This window comes from Alosa pseudoharengus, unplaced genomic scaffold (genome assembly GCF_046254945.1).
Source record: "Alosa pseudoharengus isolate Yale_2024_CS ecotype anadromous, Long Island Sound unplaced genomic scaffold, YU_APseudo_1.1 YU_APseudo_1.1_scf_27, whole genome shotgun sequence".
In the NCBI taxonomy this organism is placed as follows: Eukaryota; Metazoa; Chordata; class Actinopteri; order Clupeiformes; family Clupeidae; genus Alosa; species Alosa pseudoharengus.
In genome coordinates, this window is record NW_027468704.1 from 244952 (window position 1) to 267115 (window position 22164).

Consider the following 22164-nt stretch of genomic DNA (forward strand, 5'->3'; position numbering starts at 1 on the left):
CACTTTACGAGGAATTTTTATTAGGCTTATGCAATAACAAAAAATATTTGAAATTTGACTTCAAAACTTTAAAAATTTCTTCAGCAACAATGATTGCTGAGTAACTAAGACACGTGACACTGGTTTTGTTAAATTACAGCAGTAAGCTACAGAGAATACAGCAGTGTTGCTCCTGTTGGGTATCAGCGCAGCAGCAAACTTTCGAAACCAGCAAAACCCTTCGGTGACGTTCGAAGCTTCGGACGTCACCAGTCACGTGCTTATTCCAATTTGATACAAGCTCCAACACACTGTGTCAAAACAATTTGCTTCACGGGAGTGATACAAGCTTCGGTGCCTCAGTGTCGAATGTCCCATCACTACTTTGACCCACACTGTTTGTTTGTTTGTTACTTGGTTAATAAATCCATATTTTAGTTAAAGATCCAACCTCTCGACTCCCTCTTTTGTTGTGGTCTTACCCCTAGGTCATAACAAGCGCTAACCAATAGGCCATGGCTGCCCCAAAACACGGCTGCACATGATTGCTACCGGTTCTTATAATGACCTTTTGCCAGCTCCATTCATATAGCTAGTGGCTAGTCCACAAACTCGATCTGATTAATAAAAATGCCTCATAGAAACATGTCAACCCATCGGATTTATAGTATGTTGGTGCGCACATCCAAGGCAGGTGCTGGACAAAAAGTGCTAGGCTATCAAACAGTGGATTGTCCGCACACTTGCTCCCATCAGGAATTTTTATTGATTTTCACCCGTGTGTAACGTTTCGAGCTAAACGCTCTTCATCAGACTTGAATATCAGACAGACAGTCGCCATATTTAGACAAGTACAAAAGGTCACATGACCCATCAGAGTGATATATTTAGATAGATTTACAAAACACTTATATATACATATATCCACAACGTCATAATATCTACAAAACATGCACTTATAGAAAAACATTTATATACTATACTTTGTAAAAACAATTTATTTATATAAAAAAGTACAAGCTTCCACCCTATCAGAGTACTTGGCTGTGTATCAGGCCGCATTAGGCCGTCATAATAAGTAAACATGATATTGGCGTCTATTCAGTCTACAGGTTACTAATCATACATTTCTATAAAGGAGACTACATTCACATTTAGAAAATATAATCATATCCAAAGAGCACTTCACACCGTCGAGTCGAGACATATCACAAAATCAGTTACAGAAAAGGCCTAAATCTATCTAAATATATCACTCTGATGGGTCATGTGACCTTTTGTACTTGTCTAAATATGGCGACTGTCTGTCTGATATTCAAGTCTGATGAAGAGCGTTTAGCTCGAAACGTTACACACGGGTGAAAATCAATAAAAATTCCTGATGGGAGCAAGTGTGCGGACAATCCACTGTTTGATAACCCATCGGATTTAGCCAGTTGACTTATTTAATAGCAGCCTGTTTTAAGACATCTTATTAAGATACATGTGCTTAATGAACTGGCAGCCAAAGCAAATTTAAATGACAAATAAGTAAAACTCAGAAGATTTAATATAAAATCTTCTGCCCAGATACCACTGTTGTAACCATGCAACAAAATAACACTTGACCATAAGCAATTCAGACACTGCTGTTCATCAAAAATGGATATACCAAACCTTTTTGTATACCTAATTAACAAATGTATATGGCCAAACCTGAAACAGCTGAGTATATATACTGTCAGTCAGTGGGCATCTGTGGCCTACTGGTTAGGGAATCAGATTTGTGACCTTGAGCAAGGCACCTAACCCCCAACTGCTCCCTGTGCGCCAGATTAAGCTCTACCCCCAGCTCTGGGTGTGGATCAGGGATGGAAATTAAATATTTTTTCTACCTGCCACTGTGGCTGGTGGATTCCAAAATCTACCAGCCACTCAACTTTTTTACCAGCCACTAGAGAAATGGCATGAAAATGTGATATCATGATTATAGTAGGCTACCCAAAATGATCACGGTAATCGGCATTATTGCAATATGACTAAAATGTGCTGAGTTTTGCCCTAAAACTGTCCTCCAAGCACAGTAGCAACAAAACTAAAGGTCAACAGAACCACATTCATATGCTATAGTGTCTTGTCATAAAAGTGGTGTGGCTCCTTTAAGACTCCGTTTGTGTGAGTTCTGGAGCATCCTATAATCCAACTCTCCAACTTGATCTAACTATAGTGTACACATCATCTGATTTAAATATTTACAGGTATCAAGGCTATATTTAACATTTAGCATTTCTTTTCTATTTGGCCCGTAATGAAATCATACACTGAACAATTTAAGCACAGCTCAGCTTTAAGAAACGTAATATGCATGCTTAGCATTTTGTGAAACTACATTGGAAAAACTCTGGTTGTGCAGTTATCTAGGCGATATTGTTAACATTTATTTTGTATTTGGCCTTATCATATATGACAAAAGCCCAACGTTGGAGACCGTGTAGACATTTGCTTCAATTTCAAAACCGGATTACTCGCGAACGGCTATAACTTGTATAAGGGAATGCTTTACACCTTTGCGTTCGGTAAGTTCTGCTGTTTATTCTGATACGGTTTGTAATTTCTTTGAATGAAAAGTTTGTCCGTCTGTCTGCCTCATAGGTGTAAATAGCAGCGTGTCGCGGGCCGGATTAAAATACCTAGGCCTACGGGCCAATTCAAAAGAGAACTATTTAGGCCTACGTGAGAATATTAGCCTGTGAAGATATAACGCAGATCCACAGATCTCACTAGATTTATGTCTATGCAGTCATCCTGAAATAATCTAGCAGTGGCACATGAAAGCATAGTGACAGTTTCTTAATGGTAGTGAAGTGAAAGTGAAGCGCTGCACCAGTGCTGCTATGCTGCGGTGGCGGCTCACTATGAGCTGTAGAACTTCAAATCAGCGCGATTTACCCTTATAGGCTGGTAACGTTAGGCTACATGATCCCTACAGACACTTTATTATTTTTAACCGTCAATAAGTATGAAAATTAGACCGGATCTGACTATTTGTGGTACGCTAGCTCTACCCGCCACAGTGGCTGGTAAGTTGACCAAATTCACCCGCCAGCGCACAAAACTACCCGCATTTGGCGGGGGGCGGGTGGTTAATTTCCATCCCTGGTGTGGATGTGCTCCTAATGAGCTCACTGCTCTGAGTGTGTGTATGAATATGCGTGTACACTACCCCCGGATGGGTAAAATGCATAGAACCAATTTCCAATAGGAAACTTCCTACAGGACTAAAAAAAAAAGAAAAAAATAATAATAATGTGGATGGGTTTGACCATTTAGTGCATCTGAGTTATGGTACTTACATTTCAAAAGGAGAAATATTGTAACTCTTGATTGACGCCAACTGCTCTTTTTCTAAAATGACATGAAATTAAATATTAGATTGTACTGTGTAGTCCCATAAAGTCAGACTTTCATGGGATGAAAGTTCACAGTAGACTTTTAATTAATTCTTCAACAGATTTTTGTCAGGCTCACAGTTTGGTAATGCAGGTATATAATTAGTAAAGTTATAGTCTTATAATTTTACAATTATTACATTTTTATACATCTGAGTTTTCTTATCTATCACTTACGACAGCCCTTACAAAAATTAAATGTTTGCGGCAGATTTGCAGCAAACTTGTGGGTGATTTGTGGGAAATAAATGAGTTCACTAGAAAATATTACCAGAAGTTTGCCAGTGTTGGCCGCTAGAGGCAAACTTCCAGCAAAGTTCTGGCTACAATGAGAAGTTTGCCACTAGTGGCAAATGTGTTTGCCAGTCATTTGCCACCACACTTAGCCAATAATGGCAAACTTCCAGTGAACTTCTGGTGACAAACCTAATTTGCATAATGACATTGCTGCAAATTTGCTGCAACATTACCAAAAGTTAACTGCAACTGTTTGCCAGAAACCTAATTTGCATGTGAAAATATGACCTGACATTTTTGTAAGGGAGAGTATTAAGGCCACAGATGAAGAAAAAAAAAATCTTAATCTCGACATGTCAACTTAAGTTAAAGAGAGAGCAACCGCTCCACAGGACAATCAGTCTCAGACTCAATCAGTTTGCTGACGACTCAACAAAATGCCTTGTGTAGATGATATGGTGAAATTACACTTCAGAATAGGATTCAGCAAGGAAATCCTCGCTCTTTTAGCTCAGAAACACTAATAGACCGAACACAAGGTGTCTGAGGCCCATTTATGTGTTTTCATGCGGGTTGGCCTTTCATTTACACGAAAACTGAGGTTTTATCACTGAAAACGATTATTTCTGAAAACTATGGATATTTGGGAAATCTCTAATTTTACATTAGCATATAAACAGCAGTTTTTGCATTGTGAGGTGATGTTCCCTTGTTTGTTTGAAATCTCTGACTGGCTACCTGTTTGCTTGATGTGTTTGTGACACCCTTCCCCAGGTTTTAGCATCGGTGTGAATGGAGTTATTTTTAAAAATGAAGGAGGGGAAAATATCCATTTTTCAGAATACCCTGCTATGTTTAAACGTGGTCAAAGACTGCAGCTGTGGAGCGGTTGCTCTCTCCAAACGAGTTTTGAATGTCGAGAATAAAGACAAAATATCGAGATTTAAGTCGACATGACATGTCAACTTTATCTTCAAAATTTCAGCTTTAATCCCGGCATGTCGACTTTTATCTGGACACGTTGAGATTAAAGTCGACATGATATTTCAACTTTATATTCGAAATTTTGAGTTTAATCTGGTCATGGCAAACATATATTTTTCTTCATCTGTGGCCCTGAATGAATAAATGCAAAAGGAACACTGGTGAGAAAAGCAAAGAGTCATCTACTCCAACATCCCATCATTGTGTAGATCTATTTTAGGATTTGGTGTAATGGAATGTGAAATACCTTTTCTGATGGAACATTCAGGGTCATGGTCATTGTTTGTTTTTGTCTCCTCCAGCTTGTGTCCATGCAGTGCTGGAATTGTGTAATGCAGCTTGACACAGCTTTCACAGTAAAAGCCTGGGCAGGTCAGACAGAATTTGACGGCCATTTTCTGACAAACAATACATACTTTAGTGTTGGCCCCACTACAAATGAAAACATAGAACATCAGTATCAGTAAAAAAGTATCAGTAAAAAAAGTCAAACATTATATTTCCAAAATGAATATGTTGTATACAAAATGTTATACTACCCAACGTTGGTGTTATGAGAACTGCTCTCTGATATACTGGCCCCAGCCTTCTCATCAGTATACAAGTCCAATTCTTTGTCAGGCCTTTTATTTTCCTCCATTTTGATGACACAATGTGAAGACAGTCTCTGAGGTTTGAAACTATAATTAGACAAGAATCACTATTCTCAGAAATCCAAGGATTGTTTTGTGCTTCACTTGAAAAGGGTTGTTCACACCCAATCCCTGTGTACCCTGCAAAGAAAAATGGAAGAAAATTGCAATATCCAGATGTGCAACCCAAAAGAGACCTATCCTCTATCTGCTTTTCTCTATCTATACCAGGGATGGACAACTGTGATGATAGCGAGGGCCACACATATTTTATTGTCACTGTCAGAGGGCCAGGTGTGACACTTCAACCACTGGGATATAGGCGAAGTAAAGGCTCGATGGTGTTTAGCCCCCAACATCATCTTTCAGGCAGCGCTGCCAGTGTCGACTTAAAGGCACCTAATCCCAACCCTAACCTTAAACCATGCCTAATCCTAGCGCCTTCCAGGCAGCGCTGCCTTGAAGACAACGTTGGGGGCTTAAAACACCAAGAAACAAAGTAAAGCTACAATTCTAGAGAAAAACAAAATATATGTCTAGGCCAGAGGTTCCTAAACTGTGAGGCGCGCCTCCCCTGGGGGGCGCCAAATAATTTGAGGGGAGGTGCGGAAGGTTTCAAAAAAGAAGGAAAAACGTTTATTTCATGTTAGAACTATCTATGTTTTTTTTCAATGATTATGTAATTGTCAACAATATAAAATCGAAATAAATCATAGAAGAGATGTATACTAAATCTTTGGGATAGTGGAAAGTATTATTGATCCCTATCCTGAGTGAGAATGTATTGTGCCAAACTTCATAACGTAATTTAGCAACAGTGCCGCCAGCCGAGCTAGCTGCAAGTTATCAGTGAACGGTAACTTGCAGCTTGAAGCTTGAGCTCCAAGCGGATTTGTACACACACACTGTTTACAGCTCTTCGAGTCACGGTAAAATGTATTTTTTGGTACATATTTAGATAAACTCATGGTGTGGGTGCTTGCGTTTCTTTAGGAATCTGCCGCCTTGGTTTGTATAGAAATGAATATTAAGTGACAGATACACGTAAGAGGTTGGACATACGTGACGGTAATATGTGACGTTCCGATAACTAACTTAAAATGGACAGATTTGTCACAATCGCTGCACAGCCCGAGCCTGATATGGACAACAAAGCCAAATGTCGAAAATATGATGAAAATTCATTGCATTGCATAGCATAGTATAGCACCGATTTAAGTGGCTTAACTGAAGTGAATATCATTATTTGAAAATGATTGTCGGGGGGAGGGGGGCGCGAAGGTGTCACTGTTTTCAGAGGGGAGGCCCACATTGATGGAGTTTGGGAACCCATGGTCTAGGCTACTGTATGTCAGTATATAAGTGTAAGTATATACTCTTTTGATTCCGTTTCAATTTCTGGGGGGGGGGGGGGCAGTTTCCAACTACAAAGTTGCTAGGTCGGTAATCGCCTACAGAGGGTCGCTCAGACAATAGCAGAATTGCTGTTGGTCATGTTATGAGATGTGCCATCAAAATGATTTTGGAAACGTTACATGTATGTAAAGATCAAAAAACTGTGAAAGGGATACGCCACCATTTGGGGAACTATGCTCATTTTCCTCCCCTCGAGTTAAACTATTGAGTTGGAATAATTTTAATTTTCATGGAACTATACTCTCATTCCGGCGTAATAATCAAGTAACGTCTGCTGCAGCTCAAACTTGTTGCTGGAAGTTATAGCCCACGGGGCCCATGGTACGTTCACAAAGTTCCTTGATTATTACGCTGGAATGAGAGTATATTCCCCTCAACATGGAACCACTGAGGAAAAGAGTCTTGAATTAGACCTAGCCTTTATGACTGGTCGACACAACAGACGCTCATCAGAAGACATCAGTGGGCGGTTAGGGATGTATGTCTTGGTTATTGAATTAAAATAACTAGGAGCAGATCCAGTCAGTGTCCTATAGGCCAAAGTGAGAGATTTAAATAATTAAGGGAGCCAATGGAGAGTAACTAGGAGAGGAGTTACATGTGTCCTCTTTGGCTGATTGAAGACCAGCATTCTGAATCAGCTGTAATGATCTTATTACACAAGTGGGTAAGCCAGCTAATAGTGAATTACAATAGTCCAGCTTGGAGATGACCATGGTCTGAACAAGAAGTCTTGTGTCAGATAAGGTCTGATCTTCCTAATGTTGTAAAGCATAAACCGACATGATTTTCCAATAGAAGATACATGCTCAGAGAAGTTAAGTCAGTCATCAATTACAACGCCCAAGTTACGTGCCGATCTAGTTGGGGTCAGTGAAGTTGAATCAAGCTGGATGTTAATCTGTTGGGGAATAGCTGTTTTAGCTATTTTAGCAGTTTTTGAGAGATTAAGCTGAAGGTGCCGGTCTTTCATCTAGGCTGAAATATCCTTAAGGCATGCAGAAATCCGGTGGGAAATGCCAAAGTCTTCAGGTGGGAAAGACAGGTAAAGTTGAGTGTTGTCTGCATAACAGTGATAGTCAAATCCATGGGTGCGAATGGTCTCACCTAAGGAGTCAATTTTGATGTTGATGTCATGATTTATGGTAGGTTTAGCTGGGAGGACCAGCAGTTCAGTTTTTGAGAGGTTTAGCTGAAGATGATGTGCCTTCATCCATGTAGATATGTCTGAGAGGCAATCTGAGATCTGTGCCAAGACCAGGGGGTCATCAGGTGGAAAGGACAGATAGAGCTGTGTGTCGTCTGCATAGCAGTGGTATGAGAAGCCATGCGAATGAATGGATAATCTGTCCCAAAGAGGTGGTGTAGATGGCAAAGAGATGGGGGCCCAGCATTGAGCCCTGGGGGACCCCTGTGGTGAGATAGTGAGGTGCGGACAGCTGTCCAAGCCATGATACACTAAACGAGCGTCCTGTGAGGCAGGATTCAAACCAGGAGAGAGCAGAGCCGGAGATTCCCATGTTTGAGAGTATAGAGAGAAGGATATGGTGATTAACAATCTCAAAGGCAGCCGATAAGTCAAGCAGAATGAGTACCGATGACGAAGCGTTCGCCCTGATTAATTCATATCAACTGTCATGAACCCTACATGAAACATTACCGTCTACAGCCACGAGAGAGCACCCTCAAATTAACAAGTTCTGCGCAGTTTCAGGCCACATTTATACATGGCCGGCTATTTTCATAAACGGACATTTCACCCTCTCCGTTTTCAAAAATAATATCATGCACACCTGTCAGTTTTCAGAGAAGTTTCCCCGTGTATATATGCCGTCAAGAGCATGCCAAACCTGTCGGTGGCAGTGTAAGGAGAAGCTCAATCCCATGTTAGCCAATCAGAATCCCGAAATTAGCAACAACAGAAACAAATCACTTCCTAATTATCTTCTGAATGATATTTGCCAATGCAAACAGGCCTAAAGCGTTTGCACAAACGTAAAAATGTGTACCACCTTAATAGCATCCATAATCAGTAGCCAAACAAACTGTAAACATAGGGCACTCACATGACGTTAAGCATTTTCTGGCGCGTAATGTGACGTTTGAGAACCTAAAACCCCGTTTCTCCCAGTTGACACGACAACACATAACCGGCGTTATCATAAATCTCCACTTTGGCCGGAGTTTTTAGAAATAATCGTTTTCTGTGATAAAAACGGGGTTTTCGTGTAAAGGAGAGGCCAAACCGCAGGGAAATATCTGCGTCTTCCCTTCGTGTAAACGGGGCCTCAGTCAGAGATTAGTGCTTGTACTATGCCTGAAACAAACGTGTATACCTAAATCCACCAATTATGGCCGGGATTCTATTTATAGCCAGGCCTCAGATTCGGACAAATAAAGGCCGGTAATAATTGCCTACAGTGTTTCGATTTAACTCATAAAAGAGCTCTTCATAATATTTTATATTGTTGGTTGGTTTAATATCGTTGCCAATGAAAAGTCGTTGTTCTACACCATGGGTCTCTTAACACGTCGCTCTCAAGCTACCAGTCGCTTGCCGCCCCTTTCTGAGCTTGCCAGAGGCTGAAGCAGTAGCCTACATTTAAACACAATTGTTGCTGTGAGGCATTCCAGCCTATGAATTTTATAAAAAAGTAATTCATGCATAATTAAAAAAATAACTCAATTTAGGCTATTATAGACTTATTTGGCTATACGCAATAAGGTTTCCATTACAGCACAGCGCGCACGTTCCATGAATGAATGAAAGCGGATGCCTTATCTCGCAATAAGCGGATGGAAATCCCGACACTCTTTCAACTACATGAAACTTAATAGTGAACTATCAAATACCCCACAGATTTCAGTGGCCATCAGTTCCAACATTTAGCAATAAAATCAAAAAATCAGTCCAAACGTAAATTAAATCCCAAACTAAACCGAACATCTTCTGCTTTTGATAACCTACCGGTATGTCGCTCCAAACGAAACGTATGTCTCACAATAAAACGCACCACGTAAGAAATAAAGGCCTGCCCCAAATAAAGCTGCTGTGCTTTGCGCAGCCTAAGTAAATAAAAGACCCCAGCCACAATTTGAGGATTTACGATAGTCTGTCTCCTAAACATTCCTCACCCGTTATCCAGACATGCATGAAAACATTTGAAAATAAAACTCACTGCCATAGGTTATTTTAAGAATGATGACTTTCTCTTTTGCATTGTCCTAACCGTTAAAACGAGGCATATATGACGAGGCATTACAATAATGTTTAGAGAGATACACTGTAAGGTGGGCTGCAATGCAGACTGTTACGATTGACTGACACACGCACTCACACATTCGGCACGCTTCCATGCAGCTAATAAACGGTTTTGAATCAGTTTATTGGGAATAAACTGAATATGAGTGTCTTGTAAACACCTTATTCTGATTGAAATAAACTGAAAGGCCATATTCGGTTTACTATTAAACCGTTTGCACATCCTAGCATATGCCCGTTTTAAACAGAATATTGGGTCATGAAAACACCTTCAATGGAATATGCTGGAAAATGACGTTATAGCGACGCTTTTAAAAAAGATTTGTAAAAAACTTGGCTACCTATTAACGTACGCCTGAACAAGTGAAATACAGGTGGAAGACGTTGTCTTATGCAGCCTAAAAAGGGAATTCCACCAGTGGAGATTTACGTCATGACGTTGGGAGCCTATTTGTAGGCTATGTCACTGACTTATTCGGAATAATGTCGATTGCTATGTAAACAGGAATATGGTCAAAATGTGACATTCTACTTGCTTGTAAACAGGTTAAACGGAATATTGACATAAATGGAATTTTGGCAATACACTGATTCAAAACGGTTTATTCCCGGCATGAAAACGTGCTGATTATCGTGCTTTAGGCTAGTCAGTTCTACATGGGTTTAATGATTGGGCTATAATAAAACCAAACTTTAATAGTGGTTGTGGAAAATGGGACATTTTAGCGTCCCGACAGGCTTTTGTTGGGACTCAGGACAAGCAACTCAAAACCGGGACGTCTGGTCACCCTATTCTGTTTGGTAGTTGAATTGAACTTGCTTTTCCAGATTAAGCGTCCATACTGGCTAAGAAAGACATGCTGTCTCTAAAATAAGGATAGCTCCCTTAGTAAAGCATTGTTGAAAGTTTGCACGTTCTTTTAAATGCACATCTTTTTTTCTATCTTGCTCTCTCAGAGGTAGCCTGCATTTGCTCTACTGCCAGCTTGTGCCAATATATCGCCCAAAATGATTGATTGCATTGAATTCTCAACATTTTTAGCTACATTTGCATGTACCACATAAGCATTTTTGTTCTGGGAATCTTTTGTAAATTGCTTTACAATTACCGTCGGGCCCTCATTGGCAGCCTTCGTTATCGCCCGGCTTGCCACCATTCACTCCTTCTCTTCATTAACATTCCCAGTAGAATTCACTCCTTCTCTTCATTAACATTCCCAGTAGAATTCTCAATATTTTTGTGTCCAGTTACATAGTCTGTGTGTTCTTGGTCCTGGATTTGGTGAAATAAATTTCGAAATAAATGCGACTTATAGTCCGGTGCGACTTATATATGTTTTTTTCCTCTTCATGACACATTTTTTGACTTTTTTGACTGATGTGACTTATACTCTGTAGCGACTTATAGTCCGGAAAATATGGTAGGACTGTTTGGGCTGTTCAAGAGCATCAAGCTACAGGCCAGTGATGGACTTTTCATGATCATATGCGATGCTGCCGAGTCACCATTGCACACTCTCTATCCTGCCTAACGGGTATGCTGGCGACTTCGCCACTATGACTATGCTGTTTGTGTTGGTGCGCTTTGGGTTGCACTCTGTGCAATAAAAATGTGCTATATAAATAAAGTTACCTTTCCTTATTGTATGTGTTATTAATTAACATTACTTTGTAGAAATCTGCTTTCACTTTGACATCAAAGAAAGTTTTTTGTAAATTACTATAAAAAAGGTCAAATTAAAGGCACACTATGCAGGTTTTTAAGCTTAATATGCAAGTTTTTTCGCTTAATTTACCTTCATTTAACAGCTTCAGAGTCATTGGAATGGTTATACATGTATGACTTTTTTCGGGTTGAATGGTGGCCGTCTCGCTTCCCCCTAGCGCCTGTGAGCGGAAAAAAACACCCTTGCAACTGTCGGCCGGCGGGACGACGGCCTCAGTGTTTGCTTTACTGCATTCAAATACACATATAGGCACCGGCTAGAAAAAGGTAGCGATGGAGTTTCTCAGACATTCGTCATGACGAAGCCGGCGGAAAAGAAGCAAAAACCGAGAAAACAGTAAGGAAATTGCCAATACTGCATAGTTTACCTTTAAATTGACCAAGATTCCATTTATAAAAGCAATAAAAGGTGGAAATATCGAAGGGGGGCTGAATACTTGTTTAAAGGCACTGTATGTTCCCTGTCCTAAAGAAATGTAGAGGTCATATTATGTAGACTGCCTGTCAGCAATACTGTAGGCTTACTGATTGACCTATAACAAACTGGGGCCGGTTCCCCAAAACGTTCTTATCGCTAAGTAGTTCTTAACCTATTCCTTAACCTCTCTCTTAACGTTATGGCACGATTCCCGACACGTTCGTACGCTAAGTATATCTTGTGTAAGTCACACTTTCGTAAGGTTGATCTGGACCATTCGTAAGCTCTCTCTTAGCGTTGTTTGAGCTCTCAAGACGCTTGCCACTGTGCAGCAGTCTTTAGAGTACAAGTCAAACTATGGTACAGTATGTTGATGTTGTGGCTCAACGATGATTTTATGTAATGGATATTTTAAGACTAATAATAAAATATGTTCGCAATGGGTGCAGGCCTATTTATGAAGTTTACTTTATTTGGTATCAGAACTAATATGGTGGTAATTAGCCTAGGCTATTTCGTAATGTCATTAAAGCGTTCAAATTGGCAATCACTTTTGATCATTAAAAGCTGGCAAAGAATTTGCCTCTAAATGGCTAAGATCTATAAATGGGTAAGCATGGTGGTGTCCAGTAAGCGACCAACTAGGCATATGGCAGCGATCCAACGTGTCCTTGTATTGAATCAAAAACGGCGCCGGCCGCGGAGCCGTGTAGTCCATGTCGCTCCATAGCTCTTTTTTGTTGCTGTTGCACAAGTTATTCCGAAAGCTGGAAAACAGTGTCACCTTGTGCAAGCTCACCTCGTCTAGAAAAACTTCCATTTCCTCTGAAAAGAAGCTTGGTGCCCTTTTTTACGTTGCTTCCCCACCATACTGTATCTAACTCTCTCTGCTCATTGTAGATAGGTTGCTTTTTATTGAAAACATTAACCAATGGCAATCAATACCGCATTAAACAGAAGTAATACTGCAGCTGCTTGCCAATCAATTTTAATTGTAAGGTACCTTACCATTAATATAAAAGTGCATTACATAATGTTTAGAAGTCGTTAAACCCATGTCAAGAAGCGGCACAAGTGGCACAACGGGATAAGGAGGGTGGATGATTAGCGAGGGATAGGCCTACCCGGTTAGTCCACTCGTCACAACATATCGCGTGAACATATTACTGACAATTTGATAATTTAGTTAATAGTTTATATCTTACTGATAACTTAAACTATGTTAAAATAAATGTTACTGGAATAATTTGAGGAATGTTTAATTTGCATAGAACATGTTGTCTTTCTTAACGCCGTCATGCACCTTCGCGTGAAGTAGAAAATCGATTCCTGAGCAATCGATGGCAACTAATTCAGCACCTTCACTTGGGACAGCGCCTTTGTAACGTCGAACATAAGAGGCAGCGTGTTAAGAAGCTTCCTAAGGGACACTTCGGGGAACACACTTAGGAATATAAACAACTTTGGAAAGATATATCTTTTGAGTCTTCTTAGCGCGCTAAGAGTGAGCGTTATCGGGGAACCGGCCCCTGGGCATTAGGCCAGACAAGAGTTGAAAACAAGCGTATGTTTATTGTCTGAAAATGGCAGGTTCCTCTTCCTACAGAAATGTAGAAGTGATATTATGTCAACTGCCCATGTCACGGTTCCAGCTCCAGTCATTAATAGAGCTACACTAAAGCCTTCACTCACTGCTGTGTCTTACATGGTTGCTGACAAATTCTCCCTCAATAAAATATCTTTTAAATATCTCAATGCTTTTTTAGTGGTTACCCGGCAGCAGAACCCACTCCCAAATTAATTTTGTTTATCATATTTTGTTCCGTAATTAGTTACAGGAGAAATCCGGCTAGTTCACACATAGATCTCCGTTTCTCAAGGTCACGACTAGCCTACTGTCGGTACGAAAAAAAAAGGAAAAAAAAATAGTTTATCTCGATTTGCTACAGCCAAAGTCCTTTTAGGCAAGTCCCTCCACTCGGCGGCCATATGGCAACGCTTTTTGGGCACTCGTCGGGCATCCATTTCGGCAGAAATGCGCGTATGCAAGGCTTCACGACACCAATCTTGCTCCAGCGGCGATATCACAACACATGATCGGCTCAATGTATTCACATCACACTACATGATTAACTCAATGCATTCACATGTCAACGTTTTGCCGAGGAAGGGGTGTGATATGTGTAGTAACGGCGTTACAAACTAGCCCCATGCATTTCTATGGAGGGTTTTTTGAGTGCTCTGTCTCCTCATTAGAAAGTCTCTGCTACAGCCAGCAGCTAACGCAGACAGGCACTCTGGGGGCATGTACAGCTGCCAGCTGGGGCAGGGCCGGATTAATAAGACGCAACAAGACGCAAGGCCCCCCCACCCACGCCCCAAAGCAACAATCGTAAAGTCGCCACCATCAAGAGCATATAGCCTATACTTCTACACTAACAAATCAGGCTTCTGTATGGCACAGTGGAGATGTAGCCTATGTATGTATAATAGACTCAGCATAAAGTGCATTCAAGAGACAGAACAGATACACAAACGTTTAACATAGCTTTTTACAATAAATCTGTCAGAAATTGATGGCGACAGTCCTCGGCTTGTGGATAAAACAAAAGGTGAAGTGAAAACTATTTCGGATACATCGCGAATAATGAAGGCATGCCCTCAGGTACACAGAGGCCCGTTTGTAAAATACCGGTATGTTTCAAAGTCATTCAAAAGCAATAGGCTACGCATGGAACTTGGCTAAGCACCTCGCAGACATATCCCAACATGTTTAAATAGTTCAAAGAACGACAGGTTAACGAATATGCTATAGAAAACACCACTACGTGGTTAGTGCCAAGTTCTTCTGTTCAGTTTTAGTCTACCCTAAGTGAAACGAGTATGGTTCTCTCTGGGTTAAAGCGAACCTTCCTTCATCAGTGAATTTTGACGAGACATAACGACTGTGATCATAGGGTGCTAACGTGATTAAAGCGCAATGTTCACGCCAGTATAACATTACCATAACTTGCAAGCAAATTGTCATGTTCGGTCAGTACTACTCGTAATATTTGTCATGGCATGTAGACTGCAATTTGTTCAATAATTATTGCCCAGGGGCCATATTCACAAAGCCTTTTATCTTACCACTAGGAGTACCCCTAAATTGCACTAAAAGATTTTAGCTAGGAGTTTTCTCTTAAAAGTTACTCACAAAGCCTTTCAGACCTACTCTTAGTAAGGAAAAATGACAACTCCTAAACTAAGAGTGTCTTCGTTGCTATAGATGACGTCATTACTCATGCACGAGCTTGACTGAAGTGACCACCTTGATTGGCTGATGATTGTAACGCAGGAATGATTCCAAACACCTCCCTTACGAGGATGAGTGACAGGTGACAGGTCTGAGAATGCGTAAGGACGGAAGATGATGAATAACTGAATAAAAAGGCCTAGCCTAAATGAATAAAGAGAAAGGCAAAACAAATAGCCTAGTAGTAGCCTAATGAAACATAGGCCTATGGATTGATGCAGTATCTTTGCAACATTATTACATTAATCTGTCACCATATGCCTATGTTTACAAAGAGGAGAACATTTTAATTTGATTCATGATGAAACGTTACATTTAATTTACATGTTAACAATGAGTAGTTTTGGTTGTTGTTGGTGCCGTTATTGCATACCTTTTATGAATGCAAAATTGTTCCCTCGCGATTGGAAGCTCCTGTTGCCGCATAGGCTACACATTTCAAAACATCGCAATGTGAAATGCCACAACAAGCTGTTTGTGAATAGGTCTTAGTGAGTTAGGAGTCCTCTCGACTTCTTTTTTTTTTTTTTTTTAGCATATTTTTTTGGCCTTTTTATGCCTTTTAATGACAGGATAGTGTAGAATGACAGGAAGCGAGTGGGAGAGAGAGTCGGGGTGGGATTCGGAAAGGACCACGGGTCGGGAATCGAACCCGGGTCGCCGGCGTACGGTGCAGGTGCCCCAGCCAGTTGCGCCACGGCCGGGGCCTCTCTCGACTTCTTTTAACTCATTGAGTGCCAAAAACGTAATATTACGTTTTTCCTTCCCATGCGTTGAGTGCCAAAAACGTAATATTACGTTTTTAGCTCTTTTTTTAAATTACGAAACTAGACACTCTAATACACCTTATATGTGATTTTGGGAACTCTGTGATGAATAGAAATGAACTATATGACGATCGTGAAACTCATGAAAACGGACAATCTGGACATTTTATCTGGACATTTTATCATAACTCGGTTGCCGCTTTGGGTCGAATCAGTGACGCATGCACGTCAGGTCAAAACCAGGCCATTTTCGTGGGTCTATCACGAGGTGGCAGTCTCGCCAGGTCTCACTGATCACTTCCTGGAATGTTTACACGAGTAAGTAACAGGCAACACTTTATATTTCATGAAAGACGTTTATCTCCATTTCTAGAAAAAAACAGCGATTTTGATGAAAACTAGCCACTGTTTAGCTTGGGATTTCTCAGGAACGGAGGCGTGTAGAAATACACGGTTTGCACGCACTGAGAGCTTAAAGTCTTACCTTTTAATCGAGCTATTGTACGTGTTCATAGCTATAACACAGAATATGCTGTGGCTGTACACAAATCATCAGCAATGGTCTGGATTGCTGGCACTCTAGGACAAAGCTCCCGAAAACAGCTTGGCATTCAATGAGTTAAGCTGTCCCAGACTTAGGTGCTACTTTTAGGTCTAAAAGGCTTTGTGAATTACTTTTAGTGAAACAAATTAGGAGTCCTAAAATTAGGAGTGACATGCCCATTATTTTTAGGAGTTGCTCCTAAATTCGCCACTTAGGAGCTACTTTTAGCCTTAAAATTCTTTGTGAATATGGCCCCTGATGTAGGATAGGCTACCCGAAATGTGCTAATTAAAACCTACAGCATATAATACCACCGAAGCATGTTGAGTCCTAGTAATAATAGCTGCTTATTGTTACGTGGTAGCAAATAACGTTATCAAAGAAATAGACGTAATGTAGGAATGCACACGGATATATTGCAACAGGTAATGGTGTAGGCCTATCTGACGAAGACCTGAGTGGTTGGAACGTCGTACTTGTACAATGGGAGCAAAGAAGACTATCCTCACCTTTTTCCCTTTGCAACTGTCAAAGAAATCCTATAAACATGGGAAGGCCTAAAGATATAGGCCCCTCTGCATAGCATTCAGTGATTTGCATGCAGTAATTTCAACACTGACCTTGATTTAGCCTACTTTGGCTATTTAAAGCTACTTTATTGGCAAAACACATCACAATGTAAATTAACTATAACAAACAATAAAGGACTTAATCACACAAACTAGGCCTACTATTTTACTGACTATAAAAAATAATAATTATGTAGGAAGTTTAGAACCCAGAATTGACCTGCACACTACAAAAGTGCACCAAATTCAACACATATGGCTCAATACACTTGGAGGAGGTCTGCGTCCTTCTTTTCCAGATAGTTTAGGATTTTGCCGTGGTATCGTTTCAGTATCGAGCATCGTGATATTTATGGCAGGTATCGTATCAAAGTCATAATATTGGTATCGTGACAACACTAGTATGGAGACATGAAGTAGGCTATTACATTCTTACATTTTATAGTGAATAAAAGATACTAAGATGTATCGGTGATAATCAGTGTGCTTACTGCTTGGGCCTATTTACAGGCCTGCAAACTGAGAAGCCCCCCCCAGAAATGTTTGTGATTGTAACATGTAAATTATGTAAATGAAGCATTCTGGTGTAATTCAAGAAGAAAATAAACACAATGCCCAAACCAATGGCTGAGAACATTAAATATTCACTGTATTATCAGTATTTGTAGTTTCATTGCTTATAGGCATAATTCTAATTACAGATGGCTTGCCATATCTTAGGATGTTTAGCCATTAAAAATGTGCAAACAGATTGCCATGGATCATGCACACACTGCCAGTGCAAGGCAAGTAGTCTAATTGAACGTTCCTCTTCAAGTTTAACTAGTGTTTTCCGAAATGCTTCATTAAAATTCATGTGCCCCCCCCCCCCCCCCCCCCCCCAACATGCAAGAGTTTTTGAACATTTTGTTACATATGCCGGTGTTGGAGTGTTTTGATTTTAAAGTTCCAGGCTAGTGGGCATTTTAACATGCGCTGATATTACTTCCTGCCACAGAAGCTTTATTCGTGATAACATGCGGTGATGATTCTGTAGCCTCTTTGCAGCCTCGTAACAATAGAAAGCTGCGGCTACGGTTTGGGGGAACAGGTGAGTGTCACATAGTGCCACATTCCTGGGTAATGTAGTTTACATAATTAGACCCTTAGTGCACGCAAGATGACAGAAAAGAGTACCGGTAACTTAGGAGAATGGCCGGTGTTACATGGCAACTGGCTCCCATGTTAACTGGCTGCGTCGATGACGTTTCATGATTGATGAGTCTTTGACAGATGTGGCCGCTTGCAGATTTGTCACTTTCTGATATAAACTAGAGACGAACACAAATATGCATGAGATGTTTAAAAGTCAACATTGTCTGTAGTACTACATGCACTGGACCATGAATATGCCACCCAAAAAACAAACAACTAAATAGCATAAATTAATTCCACATGGGTATCAAACCACAAATAAATTGAACTGTTTCCTTGATAATCAGACATCTACCTGCTTGCGCCACGAACCAGCTGACAGGACTTATAGTAATTGACTTGACTTGTACGATTAAAAGAAGTCAGCTAATGTTATTATCATTGTAACAAGTTAACATAGCTGATCATGTTATCTGGCTACCATGTTACAGTTGCCCAAGTCATTTAGTAGGCCTTCAGAGTATCATGGTTAAGTCTTACAAACGTTTCACTGAGGTTAGGCTGTGGCCGCCCCTACCTGAAATCAAATAAAAATGTGTTGCCTAATTGTGTACATCATTTTGTCCTGCCTATTCTTTTAAGAATAGGGGTTCATGAAACACAGGCATTGAAACGCACACTACAATGGCCAGGAGAAGTCTATAACGTGTTCATATTTTACACAAAATTTGCGCACAGGGAGAGTCAAAACTTTAAGGCTTATAGGCTATTAACATTAATGTTGCTGACAGGTAAACATGGGTTTGATGTTTTTCTGATACTTTATTTATCAACTCGCAAACTGTTGCTTCTCCTGTGGCGCAACAGGTTACATATTGCTATTTCAAGCAGTCGACATGGGTTCACTCCTCCCCCCTTCACAGTTTTTTTTTAAATTATATTTATTTATTTTTAGCATTCCAGCAATGCTTCCTCAATTTAGGCTACAGATAGATTAGGTGGCCACAGAGAGCCTGACCAGCAGTCAGTGAAATGTTGGAAAACTTAACCATGATACATGCAACCATAGGCGCCGATACCGTGGGAGCTCCGCAAGGGGGCAGGCGAACGTTCAGATAGTGTAGACACTATGGCGGATCTGAGGCTAAATAGTAGACCAGTTCCACCTAGCCATCCCATTGAACCCCATTCAATTTGGCGCCACTTTGATCAAATAACGTTACAGCTGAAGCGTTTTAAGCCTTTATATGAGCTTTTTCCATTTTCGGAGTAATACAACATGTGTGATTGGCGTCATAACCTCGTAACTGACTTACCGGCTGAGTAATAAACTTTTCTCCGAAATCAGTGCTAATGTGACGTCATTTATGTAATGAACATGCGACCAGAGCGGGTGAAAGCGTCGCACAGGAGCAAAATAACCATATTCTCTGGATAAGAACGAAAGCATCGGACCACAACATTTCAGCGAAGTTTTGATGGATTGACAGTAGGCTATGAATGTGGTGACTGCTGTTTATATGAAATCACATTTATCTATGAACAACTAGGACATTTAAAAAAATTAAATGTAGACGTGGTGGTAACGAAGTAAGGGGCTACATACTTACAGCTTACAGTCCCGGCTAAATTTACATTAATTTAAAATCAAACATGTTAAATTCACCCTCTCTCATAATGTGTTTGGCTATGTTGCTGTCAATCCCCTACTCCATATCCTAACCACCAATGAGAGCGTCTCTCGTAAGAAAATGCCTGACACTTCCCACCTGAAGAATTAACGCAAGGCCTTGTCGGGTCTTCAGCCGCGAATGTTTAAAATGTAGCCTATATAGCCCTGAATATCATTTGAAAAGTAGTCTGACAAAGCTTATTGTTTTGTGACACAGCTAAACACTGGTACCTCATAGAACGTCTATAACATAGCCTATTAACGTGATGAGGTGGTCGCAACTCACAAAAGTAAAGCAGATAGAAAGAACTCACGCAAATCTAGCCTACAACACGCAGACAGCTTCATGCGCAGGGGAGAGAGAGCGCGCGCGCACAGGTGTTTTAGGATTGTTGGCTTCTGGTGGTATCTTGCTAATTCACTGAAGAAAGACTTATGCTTATGGATAGAAAGAACATTCTGAAAAGGAAAGGAGTAAGGCAATGAGGAGTAATGCTATAGGAATACTCATGTTGCTGTATCAGCAGATGAGAAGGACCAGAGAGTGCCACTGACGACGTGACTGCCTCATAGGCTCACAGGTTGGTGAAGGAGAAAGCTAAATCTAGCTGAGCCTATTGACTATGCTTTTGTGAGAAGGCACACCATTCATAGGCCTAAGAATATCCATGGAAGACCTTTACAAAAAATATGATACCATACACGCCTTTGTAGGATATGGCAAAGTTTGAGAACCACTGCCTCCACTTACTGTCGGCTAATGCGCGCTTCTATGCTTCTAGATGGATAGGCTATCTCGTTTTTTTAACGGCGTGATGTCAACACGAAATATAATTTCTGTTTATAAAAAACAAAGCAAAGTGTTTTTCCTTTCAGTTTGGGTTAACGCAATTAACCTTCTGAATTACGTAAACTGTTCAGGAGTCAAATGACGGATCATGCGTGATTTAGGCGTAGTGTAGGTGACTGAACGTGCACAAAATTTGTGCCTTTGCTTAACAGCACTAAGAAATTACCTCGGGGGTGACGCCCATGGACTCCCGCAAACTGTATTGGCGTTTTTTGTATGTCGGCCGCTGTTGATTTCCTAAAGCGTTGAAGTGCATACACTTCTCAAAACCCGTATGGCAACAATACACATGGGCATTGGTATCGGGCATTTAATTGTTTGAGCACCCACTGACGGAAACATAAATCGGCGCCTATGCATGCAACTGCTGTAGCAAGACAACACGTAGGAAGCCATATTCATGATCAGCCGTGTTAACTTGCTACAATCATAATAACATATATCTGCTGACTTCTTTTAATTGTATAGCATAAGTGAAGTAAATGTCACTGTGACTTGTCAGCTGGTTCGTGGTGCAAGTACGTAGATGAATGGTTATCTTGTAAACAGTTTAATTTAGGAGGCAGGTTCGATACCCACGTGGAGTTATTATTAGGCTATTTAGGTATTTATTTTTTTTGGTGGCATATTCATGGTCCAGTGCATGTAGCGTACTACAGACAATTTTGACATTTAAATATGTCATGCATATTTATATTAGTTCGTCTCCAGTTTCCATCAGAAAGTGACAAATCTGCAAGTGGCCACATCTGTCAAAGAAACGTCATCACTCGTGAAACGTCACCGACGCAGCCAGTTAACATGGGTGCCAGTTGCCATGTAACACCGATACGCAAGGAAAAGTGAACGTTTAAACCTTTCTTTGGCCAAACGCTAATCTTCCTAAGGTGCGTCGTGTGCCATCCATACAAAGCCAACAATAACTACTTCTTTAAAGATAAGCATTAGTTTCATACAGAAAGTTGATTACAACAGAAATTCACAGGGACAAACACAAAATTGTATGTACCTGGGATGATCTAAAACAGGCAACGATGTTCTCTCACCATAACTGCACCATAAAATAACTAAATTGACTGTGCTCCCAGATGATAAAGGAAATCAGTGCCCCTCCCTAAATGCTGAGTTAAACCAGGCCCCCATTTGTAGACCATGTGACTTCAGGGAATTCAAACCTGCAGAAACAATGAAACAACACAAACGTTTTGGGAACCACTTAATCAGTGAATACACGAGATTCATTCAGACCCA

General features: G+C 40.6%; 1 protein-coding gene across 1 annotated transcript in view; it reads right to left on the bottom strand.

The window, feature by feature from the left end:
* The window catches only part of LOC143099282 (uncharacterized), a 45531-nt gene extending 23575 nt beyond the window's left edge, over positions 1–21956 (bottom strand). The window contains exons 1-4 of the mRNA XM_076262378.1: positions 21923–21956; positions 5168–5401; positions 4876–5060; positions 3312–3363 (exon numbers count right to left, since the gene is read on the bottom strand). Coding sequence (XP_076118493.1) covers positions 3312–3363; positions 4876–5060; positions 5168–5268 — 338 coding nt within the window. The 5' untranslated portion in view covers positions 5269–5401; positions 21923–21956. The remainder of the gene's footprint in view (positions 1–3311; positions 3364–4875; positions 5061–5167; positions 5402–21922) is intronic.
* Between the last annotated feature and the right edge of the window lie 208 nt (positions 21957–22164).